The following is a 10,230-nucleotide window of genomic DNA, read 5'->3' on the forward strand; positions in this document are numbered from 1 at the left end:
CATGCCAGGGATGCAGGGATGGTTTAATATACAGAAAACTATCAACGTAATCCACTATATAAACAAACTCAAAGATAAAGACCATGTGATCATTTCATTAGATGCTGAGAAAGCATTTGACACAATTCAACACCCCTTCATGATAAAAGTCCTGGAAAGAATAGGAATTCAAGGTTCATACCTAAACAAAGTAAAAGCCATATACAGCAAACCAGTAGTTAACATTAAACTAAATGGAGAGAAACTTGAAGAGATCCCATAAAATCAGGGACTAGACAAGGCTGCCCACTCTCTTCCTATTTATTCAATATAGTTCTCGAAGTCCTAGCCAGAGCAATCAGACAGCGAAATGAGATCAAAGGGATACAAATTGGAAAGGAAGAAATCAACATATCACTATTTGCAGATGATATGATAGTATACATAAGTGACCCCAAAAGTTCCACTAGAGAACTACTAAGCCTGATAAACAACTTCAGCAAAGTGGCTGGGTATAAAATTAACTCAAATAAATCAGTAGCCTTCCTCTACACAAAAGATAAACAGGCTGAGAAAGAAATTAGGGAAACGACACCCTTCACAATAGTCACAAATAATATAAAATACCTCGGTGTGACTCTAACCAAGCAAGTGAAAGATCTGTATGATAAGAACTTCAAGTCTTGGGTTGGGGATTTAGCTCAGCGGTAGAGCGCTTGCCTAGCAAGCACAAGGCCCTGGGTTCGGTCCCCAGCTCTGAAAAAAAAAGAAAAAGAAAAAAAAAAAAGAACTTCAAGTCTCTAAGAAAGAAATTGAGGAAGATCTCAGAAGGTGGAAAGATCCCAGGCTCATGGATTGACAGGATTAATATAGTAAAATTGGCCATTTTACCAAAAGTGATCTACAGATTCAATGCAAACCCCATCAAAATTCCAATTCAATTCTTCATAGAGTTAGAAAGAACAATTTGCAAATTCATTTGGAATAACAAAAAACCCAGGATAGCTAAAACTGTCCTCAACAATAAAAGGACTTCTGGGGGAATCACCATCCCTGAACTCAAGCAGTATTACAGAGCAATAGTGAGAAAAACCGTATGGTATTGGTACAGAGACAGACAGATACACCAGTGGAATATAATTGAAGACCCAGAAATGAACCCACACACCTATGGTCACTTGATTTTTGACAAAGGAGCTAAAAACATCCAATGGAAAAAAGATAGCATTTTCAACAAATGGTGCTGGTTCAACTGGAGGTCAGCATGTAGAAGAATGCAGATCGATCCATTCTTATCACCCTGTACAAAGCTTAAGTCCAAGTGGATCAAGGACCTCCACATCAAACCAGATACACTCAAACTAATAGAAGAAAAAGTGAGGAAGCATCTCGAACACATGGGCACTGGAGAAAATTTCCTGAACAAAACACCAATGGCTTATGCTCTACGATCAAGGATCAACAAATGGGACCTCATAAAACTGCAGAGCTTCTGTAAGGCAAAGGACACTGTCATTAGGACAAAATGGCAACCAACAGATTGGGAAAAGATCTTTACCAATCCTACAACAGATAGAGGGCTTATATCCAAAATATACAAAAAACTCAAGAACTTAGATTCCAGAGAGCCAAATAACCCTATTAAAAATGGGGTACAGAGATAAACAAAGAATTCTCAGCTGAAGAATATTGAATGGCTGAGAAGTACTGAAAAAAATGCTTAACATACTTAGTCAACAGTGAAATGCAAATCAAAACAAACTTGAGATTCCACCTCACAGCAGTCAGAATGACTAAGATCAAAAACTCAGGTGACAGCAGATGTGGTTGAGGATGTGGAAAAAGAGGAACACTCCTCCATTGTTGGTGGGATTGCAGACTGGTACAACCACTCTGGCAATCAGTCTGGAGGTTCCTCAGAAAATTGGACATTCCACTACCTGAGGACCCAGCTATTCCTCTCTTGGGCATATACCCAAAAGATGCTCCAACATACAACAAAGACACATGCTCCAGTATGTTCATAGCAGCCTTATTTATAATAGCCAGAAGCTGGATAGAACCCAGATGCCCTTTAACAGAGGAATGGATACAGAAAATGTGGTACATCTACACAATGGAGTACTACTCAGCTATCAAAACAATGACTTCATGAAATTCACAGGCAAATGGATGGAACTAGAAAATATCATCCTGAATGAGGTAACGCAATCAAAGAAAAATATACATGGTATGCACTCATTGATAAGTGGATATTAGTCTAAATGCTCAAATTACCCAAGATGCAATGTATGGACCACCATGAAACTCAAGAAGGAAGACCAAAATTCGGATGCTACACTCCTTCTTTAAAGGGGGAACAAAAATATCCATAGGACGGGATAGGGTGGCAAAGTTTAGAGTAGAAACTGAAGGAACACCCATTCACAGCCAGCCCCACATGTGGCCCATACATATACAGCCACCAAACTAGATAAGATGGATGAAACTAAGAAGTGCAGCCTGACAGGACCTGGATATAGATCTCTTCTGAGAGACATAGCCAGAACATGTCAAGTACAGAGGCGAATGCTAGCAGCAAACCACTGAACTGAGAATGGGACCCCCGTTGGAGGAATTAGAGAAAGGATTCAAAGAGCTGAAGGGGCTTGCAACCCCATAAGAACAACAATGACAACCAACCAGAGCTTCCAGGGACTAAACCACTACCCAAAGACTGTACATGGGCTGACCCAGGGCTCCAACCGCATAGGTAGCAGTGAATAGCCTAGTAAGAGCACCAGTGGAAGGGGAAACCCTTGGTCCTGCCAAGGGTGAACCCTCAATGTAGAGGATTGTTGGGGGAGCAGTAATGGGGGGCTGGGTTGGGAGGGGAACACCCATATGGAATGGAGGGGGAGGGGTTAGGTGGCTGATGGACAGGAAACCAGGAAAGGGAATAACATTTGAAATGTAAATAAGAAATACCCAAATTAATAAAAATTGGGAAAAACCCACAATAGAATCAAAATAATAAACAATGTATTATACACACCTGATGTGTGCATATTAATGACCAAAATTAAAAGTAAATCTGAAAAGACATTTCCGTAAGTGGTGTGTGGTAGCTTAAATAAGGAAGCACCCTCCCCCATTTATTTGCATGTTAGGTCCCAGACTGATGAAGTGTTTGGAAAGATTAGGAAATGTGGCTTTTTTTGGAGTAGGTGTGTGGCTAGAGGTGGGCTTTGAGGTTTCAAAAGCCTATGCTAGGCCCAGCATCTCCCTCTCTCTGCCGGCCTTCCTGTGGGTCAGGATATAAAGTTCTCAGCTATTGCTCCAGCAGCATGCTTGCCTGTGTGCCACCATGCTCCCTGCTGGAACAGCCATCGACTAAGCCTCCGGCACTGTAAGCAAGGCCCCAGTTAAATGCTTGCTCTTGTAAGAGTTGCCTTCGTTATGGTCTCTTCACAGCAACAGAACAGTAACTAAGACACTGCATGGACATAGGATAATCTTCAGTCAGGTTTTTCTCTTTACTGGAATTTCTGACAAGACTTATTTTCTCGATGGCTCAGTGGGTAAAGGCATTTGCTATGCAAGCCTCTTGATCTGAGTTCAATTTCCAGAATTTTGCAAAGTTGGTCTGACCTCTACATGTCTCTCTCTCTCTCTCTCTCTCTCACTCTCTCTCTCTCTCTCTCTCTCTCTCTCTCTCTCTCTCTGTGTGTGTGTCTGTCTGTCTGTCTGTCTCTCTGTCTGTCTGTCTGTCTCTCTCTGTCTCTCTGTGTGCCTCTCTCTGTCTTTCTGTCTGTCTGTCTCTCTCTTTGTCTCTCTCTCTCTGTGTCTCTCTGTGTGTGTGTGTGTGTCTGTCTTTCTGTCTGTCTGTCTCTCTCTCTGTCTCTCTCTGTGTGCCTCCCTGTGTCTCTCTGTCTGTCTGTTTCTCTCTGTCTCTCTCTGTGTCTCTCTCTCTGTGTCTCTCTCTGTGTCTGTTTCTGTCTCTCTCTGTCTGCCTGTCTCTGTGTGTCTGTTTCTGTATGTCTTTCTCTCTGTCTGTCTCTTTCTCTGTCTCTTTCTGTCTGTGTCTGTCTGTCTCTCTCTCTGTGTCTGTGTCTGTCTCTCTCTGTGTCTGTCTGTCTCTCTCTGTGTCTGTGTCTGTCTCTCTCTGTGTATCTCTCTGTCTCTCTCTCTGTTTCTGTCTGTGTCTCTCTCTGTCTCTGTCTCTCTCTGTGTGCCTCTCTGTGTCTCTCTGTCTCTCACTGTCTCTTTCTGTCTCTGTCTCTCTCTCACACATACAAATACATTTTTAAAACTTAAATTATTGTTTTCTCATTGCTGTTTATCTAGCAAAAAAGAGTTCATGTTAATCACTCAGTGATCAAGAAGCATCGGATTTCTCCTATCTCAGCTTCCCCTACCAAGACACTTAGGCTAAGGGGTATAGGCTCCTGAGTGGCTCTGCAAAGATTTGCTGCCTGCCTAGGCCACAATCCTAGACCCTGGACTCAGACCAGCTCTCTGACCAGACTGGAGATAACTGGTAAGGTCATATACCTGTGTCCAATCTCGTGGGCAATGGTGACCCCCAGATCGAAGCCAGTGTCCTCAGTGATAAGGCAACTCCAGGAAGGAGAGCAGGCACCACCCTGTTGGGTGACCCCCCGAACCTGCTGATTACCATCCGGCAGCTCCAGGTCAAACCTTGATAAGAGAAAAAGACTCACATGAATGGCTCCACCAGCCACGCTGCTAGTGCAGACAGCTGGGAAGTGCAGCCCTCCTAAGCTAGTGGCACTCCGGTGAGACCTCAGATACCTGGTTATATAGATGATCAGGTCAGCATGACTTGGGTCCCTGTCATCATGGGGATTGATCGTCTGGCTCCACTCGCAGACACTCATCAAGGATGAGGTGATGTTGGTCGTGATATTCGGAGTACTCTAGAGAACAACCAAAGAGCCCATTTCTATGGAAGTGGGACCAAGGATGGTGCTGACTGCTGCCAGCGTGCCTCTCAGCTGGTCCATACTGCAACGATTCTACTGCTACCCCACTTCACAGATGGAGAAACTGAGACTCTGAGAAGTCCAGCTAAGTCCCACAGTTACCAGCCTCTTACCAGTTCTTCCAGAAAGGGTGCGGGGAGTAGAGTTAGGGTTTGTACCCACCTCTGAGTCCGAGAGAATGATCAGCTTCACCAGGTGCACTTGGAGCTGAGCCCCTAGGGACGGGTTTCTCAACAGTTCTGACCCCTGAAGAGGGCAACGGGGGAGGGAGTGAGGGAGAGACGGAGGGAGGGAGGGAGGAGGGAGGAAGGAGGGAAGGAGGGAGGGAAGGAGGAAAGGAGGGAAGGAGGGAAGGAGGGAAGGAGGGAAGGAGGGAAGGAGGGAGAGAGGCAGCACAAGATGTTCACAGTGAGTCCAGAAGCAGTAGTGGCGGGAGTGGTGGTGAAGAGAGTGCCCATGGGTGCTAGGGGCTAGCAGGAAACTGAAACCTTGTCTGTGCAGCAGGCTGCAGACCGTCAGACGAGACTCTGAGCCTTTTTCTAGTTCGTGCCTTAGGAAGACCATCTAACACAGAGTTGATTGCTGGCCTAAGTTTGAATCTATGCCCTGCCTCTGGAAATCAAGCTTTGCCTGGCTAGCAGGTATCCTGGTTCAGGTACCAGCTGCCTAGTCCTCCTAAGTCCGTGGTTCTCAACTTTCCTAATGCTACAACCCTCTAATACAGCTCATGTAGTGTTGACCCTCCCCCATACCAAAAAAGTACTTTTGTTGCTACTTAGTAACTGTAATTTTGCTACTGTTGTGAATTGTAACGCAAATATCTATATTTTTCAATGGTCTTAGGGATCATGACCCACGGGTTGAGAACCACTGTCCTCATGCATATTAATGACTTTAGGAAGCCTGAGTTTTGACAACTTAAAATTAAAGGGAAGAACCCCAAAAGTTAAAGACAATGGTTTCCAGTTGGCAGAGGGAACCGTTTTCACTAAGAAAACATTACTTCAGGGGCCTATATACAGAAAGCCTACAGGTTTGTCTGGCTGTGGACCATGTAAACGGGAGGGAAGGCCTGGGGTAGACAGTGTGGCAGCAGGGGTGCTGGCCCTGAGACTGGTGAGGTGGATACAAAGAAGACTTTTCCTTTCCCCCCCCCGAAAAGGGTGACCAGGCTGAACCTGGAGCTATTACAGAGCTGGACCAGATGCTGCCCCAGAGTCCCAGCCACGGTCTCTTCATGACCACCACCCCTCTCCTTTCTCTGCAGCAGACCTGAGAAGAGACGAAGAGACTGGACCTGTTAGCCACTGACTGGACCTGGTACCTAGAATCAGTTTATCAGATTTTTACAAATTGGATTCCATATATTTATTTAGTGTATGGGCACACATATGGAGGTCATAGGACAACTTGCAGGATTGGGTGCCTCCTTCCACCATGTGGGTTCTGGGACTGAATTCAGGTTGTCATGTTTGGTGGCAATTGCTAAGCCATCCCTTTTCTGTTTTTCTTCCTTCCCTTTCTTTTTTTGGAGACAGCCCAATATGACCAAACTGGCCTCAAATTCATGGTTTTCCTGCCTCAGACTTCTGTATGCTGGGCTTATGGATGTGTGCCCCAGTCTTCTGTATGCTGGCCTTATGGATGTGTGCCCCAGTCTTCTGTATGCTGGCCTTATGGATGTGTGCCCCAGTCTTCTGTATGCTGGCCTTATGGATGTGTGCCCCAGCAGCAAGAGATCTGAAGGGAGAACAGTGCGTACAGACTGAGCCCGCTGTTGGCCAAATGAACACTAGGGCAGAACTGAGAGACTATGGGGAGGACTCCAGTGCTGAGAGAGATTTCCTGACCCTGTCCACTTCTGGTGCAGTGGAAGGGGGAAAAAGGACGACAGTAGTGACCTCCCTTTCTCTTCAGGGCTGTGAGCTCCAGCTGAACCTCAGCTTCTATGAGAGCATTCAATGCACTGTGTTCAAATGGACTGACTTTTTTTTTTATGTGAGCAGGGACCCTGTGTGCAGAGGCTCAAAGGAAGAGCCCACAGACCCACCAGAGGCCCTGAACCCACCTTCCTGCACCGGTCATTGCCAGCCCAGCACCACTCACGATATTGAGGTTGGTGAGCACGTAGCGCTCTGTGTCCTCCTGGTGAGCCTGGTAAACATCGGGGCCCACAGCTACCAGGAGTTCTAGGTGCAGAATGTCCTCCGAAGTCCTTCTCTGTCTCAGTCTCTGGAGGTGAGAGGAAGGATGGCCTAGGGGGAAAGGAAGAGGCTGAGAATGAGTTTTAGAAAGCAGGCATTTAGAGCTAGCCGAGAGGAGCTGACCAGTCAAAAGGCAGATTTCATGTCCACTCCCAGGGCCCAGTTCTCAGCCTGAGGAGTTGGTGAAGATGTGGACAGGAGTAAACTGAGGCTTTGCTTGAGACAGGATCCACCTCCCTCTCCCCTGCGCCTCGAATCTGGGAATCTCCTGCTAAGGAGGAGAGTCCAGGATTCTTTGGTAAGAATGAAGGAGGAGGGGCTGGAGAGACAGCTCAGAGGTTAAGAGCACTGTCTGCTCATCCAGAGGTCATGAGTTCAATTCCCAGCAACCACATGGTGGCTCACAACCATCTATAATGAGATCTGGTTCCCTCTTCTGGCCTGCATGTGTACATGCAGGTGCAATGCTGTATACATAGTAAATAAATCTTAAAAAAAAAAAACCGAAATACAGGCCCAGACTGGGTCCTCCATAAGATCCTCAGGATCCAGAGTGGGTGGACTGCAAGCTGCCTACAGTCTTTGGACCTTGCCTAGGGTTGGATCATTTCTTGGGAACGTCCTCTAAGTCTTGGAGTGGTTGTTCCATAAACAAGCCAAAGGAAGGAGGACAGATGCTCTGGTCTCTGGACCTCAGGAATTTAGCTCAGTGCTCACTGTCTTGTGGAGTGCGAAGGCCTAGGAGCCCAGGAATCAGTGTCCTGAGACCTTCAGGACCCAGAGGTAAGAGGACCCAATGATCCAGACACTGCCCAGGCCTCAGAAAAACTGGTTGTAAGTGGGAGGACATTCCCTAATCATCTGTGTGTGTGGAGACCAGAAATGAAATTCAGATGTTGTTTCTCAGGAGCCACCCATCTTGTTTTTTTATGACAAAATCTCTTACTGAGACCAGGGGCTCATGAACTAGGCTGGGTTGGATGGCCCGTGTGTTTTCCTGGCTAGTGGTTAGGATAGAAAGGATTATGAGATATACCATTTGTGACCAGTTTTTCTGTGGTCCTGGAACGATGCATGCTGGGTTCTGCCTCTCTTCAGTACTGGAATTAGAAATGTGTGCTACCCTGCCCAGCTTTTTCTGTATGAACACTGGGACTAGGACTTGGGCTCTCGTGTTCCCACACACAGAAGCACTTTACCAAGTGATCTGGCTGCACAGACGATCCCCAAACAGGGTTTTAATCAAAACCACCAACTGTTACTCTGAGAAAAAGGATGGCACCCTGAGAGGCAGGGCTATAGGTCATGGGAAAGCTTTCACCATGAGGAGGACAGGAGCCAGAGTTGCTTGGCCTGTCACTCACCTTGTTCCCAAAGAAGGAATAAATATTTACAGCTATGACCAGAAGTGGCAAGTTCCTGAAAATCAGCCAGCCCCCTGGAGGCCATCCACAGGCTAAGGAGACCAACTGATGAACACCCCCTCACTTGTGATACTAAACAGAAGCCTGGGGTCAGGACTCCAGTGCAGCCAGAACACCAACTATTATCAAGTTGGCAGGAAGCACTGACACTAATTAACGGAGAGAGAGAGAGAAAGCTTCTCTGACTTCCTCCTTCCATGCCCACCAGAGCCCTCATGGCTCTGACTCAGTGGGAACTCCCTCCATCCCCCACCCAGGGCTCAAGAAACTCCCCTGCCTCCAAGCACATCACGACAGCTACCTGTGAGTGGAGCAGTATGGCGGCCGAAGGAGGAAGATAAGTCCTTGGGCTCCAGATCTTGAAGAAAACTCTGTAAAACAAATGACAGAAAAGAAGGAGGAAGGAGACAAGGGCAAGAAGAGAGGACAACAGAGAATATAGGGACAGAGAATGGGGGGCAGTGCCTAGGCAGGGAGCAAAGGAGGTCAGTCCACACAGGGCTGCGACAAAATGGAGTCTGTCTTGTTAATGGATTTCCTTATCTTGAAGCAGAAAGACCACACACCCACTCCACCCAAGAGCTTTGACAGCCCCCTCTCCCAAATGATTGCAACCCACGACACCAGATCTCGTGTGATCCCACCTTCTGGAAATCAGAGAGCCCCCAGCAGCCCAGAATGAAGATGGCGCCTGTAAGGATTCCTCTGATACTGGCAGCAAGAAAAGGCTGGCACGGCAACCATAAGCAAAGCTGGCTCATCCTTAGAACAGGCAGCCGATGGCCGGACGGGAGCCCTGGTGACTGGGATTCTGGTTAGTGTGCAATGTGACAGGCTTCACTCTCGGCTGGGCGGGACACCAGGCAGTGTTTACTCTTGGGAGCTTCCTCCCAAGGCAGGGTTATGGGGTGGGCAGCAAGAAGCTTCAACTAGGACCTTGCCTGGAATGATTCCCGGTGGAAGAGCAGTACCCATGTTCTGCACCAGGAGAGTTTCAATTGTGCACATTTAGCCTCCTGGGAGGGTCTGGTCTAGCAGTTCAGTCTGGACAAGAGCAAGCCCTGAGGACCCTGGGGATGTGGGCTTGTGTATGGCTGGCCCCGGATTGCTCTTTTGGAATCTCTGACTAATCAATAAAAGGAAGCACTAAAGACATGACAGTTCTGGCCCCTCGGCCTGCCTCTCCTCTGCCACCTCCATGTCCAGGCTTCGTCTAGGTCTCCTGTCTCTTTATCCTGATAGAGCCTGTGCCTCTCACTGCACTGCACTTGCAGACACCCTGTGTCCTCAGCCCATTCCTCTGCCCCGATTCCTACCGTTTTGAGACGGAACGCCTGGCCTGCAGCTGGAGGGAGAGTCCTGGAGCAGGTAAGTGGTTCTCTATCTCTGCAAGTACCGTCCCAAGTTGCCTGGCTTCCCGCTGTACCTCCTGGGAATTTCTCATCCATTCGCTCCAAAACACTCTTGCACACCGTCTTAGTCAAGGTTTCTACTCCTGCACAAACACCATGACCAAGAAGCAAGTTGGGGAGGAAAGTGTTTATTCAGCTTACACTTCCATGTTGCTGATCACTAAAGGAAGTCAGGACTGGAACTCAAGCAGGTCAGGAAGCAGGAGCTGATGCAGAGGCCGTGGAG

At 47.4% G+C, this 10,230-nt stretch overlaps 1 protein-coding gene across 2 annotated transcripts in view; it reads right to left on the bottom strand.

Annotated features, from left to right (window-relative positions):
- The window catches only part of Adamts13 (ADAM metallopeptidase with thrombospondin type 1 motif 13), a 36,635-nt gene extending 27,282 nt beyond the window's left edge, over positions 1-9,353 (bottom strand). For both annotated transcript variants that reach the window (XM_032902996.1, XM_032902995.1), the window contains exons 1-6: positions 9,237-9,353; positions 8,894-8,963; positions 7,071-7,219; positions 5,127-5,210; positions 4,774-4,898; positions 4,513-4,659 (exon numbers count right to left, since the gene is read on the bottom strand). In XM_032902996.1, the coding sequence (XP_032758887.1) occupies positions 4,513-4,659; positions 4,774-4,898; positions 5,127-5,210; positions 7,071-7,219; positions 8,894-8,963; positions 9,237-9,353 (692 nt within the window). The remainder of the gene's footprint in view (positions 1-4,512; positions 4,660-4,773; positions 4,899-5,126; positions 5,211-7,070; positions 7,220-8,893; positions 8,964-9,236) is intronic.
- Between the last annotated feature and the right edge of the window lie 877 nt (positions 9,354-10,230).

This window comes from Rattus rattus, chromosome 5 (genome assembly GCF_011064425.1).
Source record: "Rattus rattus isolate New Zealand chromosome 5, Rrattus_CSIRO_v1, whole genome shotgun sequence".
In the NCBI taxonomy this organism is placed as follows: Eukaryota; Metazoa; Chordata; class Mammalia; order Rodentia; family Muridae; genus Rattus; species Rattus rattus.